This window comes from Primulina tabacum, chromosome 10 (assembly GCF_025594145.1).
Source record: "Primulina tabacum isolate GXHZ01 chromosome 10, ASM2559414v2, whole genome shotgun sequence".
NCBI classification, from domain to species: Eukaryota; Viridiplantae; Streptophyta; class Magnoliopsida; order Lamiales; family Gesneriaceae; genus Primulina; species Primulina tabacum.
The window spans coordinates 674,744-676,422 of NC_134559.1; the positions used below are offsets into that span (position 1 = coordinate 674,744).

General features: G+C 36.2%; 1 protein-coding gene across 1 annotated transcript; it reads left to right on the forward strand.

Moving 5' to 3' along the window:
- The first annotated feature begins 310 nt into the window (after window positions 1–310).
- LOC142505481 (zinc finger A20 and AN1 domain-containing stress-associated protein 4-like) lies at window positions 311–1,221 on the forward strand. The gene has a single exon (XM_075618468.1). It carries the CDS (start codon window positions 527–529, stop codon window positions 995–997), a length of 471 nt encoding a protein of 156 aa, XP_075474583.1. The 5' UTR covers window positions 311–526; the 3' UTR covers window positions 998–1,221.
- The last annotated feature ends 458 nt before the right edge of the window (window positions 1,222–1,679 follow it).

Here is a 1,679-nt window from a genome sequence, read left to right on the forward strand (position 1 = left end):
TAATTGCAGTTAAAAGTAATATTTTGACATAAAAAATAATATTTCTCTTAGGTCGGATTAAATTGAAATTTCGCTTCACAAAATTAACAAGTGAAACGTTCTCTTATAAGTTTTTTTATATGAAAAATAAATTACTGAAAGAATAAAATCAAGGAAAGAAAATTTGAAAGTTATTGAATAATAAAAATTATAATTTGCCAATGGTGGAGTTGACGATGAAAGACTTGCAATACTTATTCAAGACCAATGGATATATCAAGTCCATTGGTCTTGAATAAAATAAAATAAAATAAAATAATGGCGATCCAGGCTGTGCCCTCCACCCCTCGCGGCGAATTTATCATCTCCTTTCTTATTATTTCTCCATATTGTATCTTTCTTCCAACTTCTTTGATCCTTCCGCCACTCCAATTCCCTCTCCCCCGACGCATCTCCTCCTATATAGATTTCGCTACGCGAATTCATCTTTGAAAATATTCGAGTCTTTTTAAAATGTTTGTTACAGGAAACAAATCAGGAGAGAATCATGGCAGAAGAGCATGAATTCCAGGCGCCGGAATGCCACAGGATGTGCGTCAATAATTGCGGGTTCTTCGGGAGCCCCGCCACGAAAAATATGTGCTCTAAATGTTACGCGGGCATTTGTCTCAAGAAATCAGGGGATTTTTCTCCGATATTCTCGACCTCTTTAACTCCTACGCCTTCACCGCCTGTGGCGGGGGTGCAGAAGAGTCCTTCCGCGGCGGCGGCGGAGGAGGTAATTAGGGAAGTTACAACGGCGGCGGCTCCTCCGTCTCAGCCTCCGACGAACAGATGCTTTTCTTGCAGCAAGAAGGTGAGGTTGACGGGGTTCCGGTGTAGGTGTGGGATCACCTTCTGTGGGACCCACAGGTACCCCGAGAAACACTACTGCAGCTTCGATTTCAAGGGTGTAGGCCGGGAAGCCATAGCCAAGGCGAATCCGGTGATCAGAGCAGAGAAACTGGAGAAGATGTAATCGCAGCCGTACAATAGGTTCTCTTGATGATGATGCTGGGTGGTGAGGATCTTTCCACGAAACTGAACTTGCAAGTCGAGATCTTGTTAATTTTTATGATTTTTAATTTTAATTATTTTATTTAACGTTTCATTTAGGAATTTATATTATTAGTTTGTAATATAGAATTTATATTTATATATATTAAATAAAAATATATATATCTCATTTGAGGATTTCATTTTCGTGACTTTTAATCGGAATTTTGATATATAATTCGATTTAGCTTATAATATTGTTAGTTTGAATTATATGTTGATGAAGACCGGAGGTGTATATATTTGCATATTCAAAAAATCGTGAGTGGTAGGCAAAAAAGTAGGGGTAAAACTTTTGATTATTCAAATCAACCTAGCTTCGTACATATTAATTTAAAAGTTGACAATCTTCGTGTAAATTCTTCAAATAGCTAAAGTAGTTCATGCTTCTGTACGTATTATTATTTTTATGTATATTATTCAACAAAAGGAACTCAAAATCTTTTAAATAAACAGCAGCTCAAGCATCATATTTTGATTGTTCTATCTGTTAGAGTAGGTGTCCGACAATCCAACTTGTGGCTCGGGCTTTATTGATTATAATGTAAAATAATTTTTATTTTAATAATATTTTACGATTTCATTCGATTACGACATTATATTTT

What these genes read in the sequence shown, in the direction of transcription:
- LOC142505481 (XM_075618468.1), top strand. Translation starts at nt 527, where the DNA reads ATGGCAGAAGAGCATGAATTCCAGGCGCCGGAATGCCACAGGATGTGC.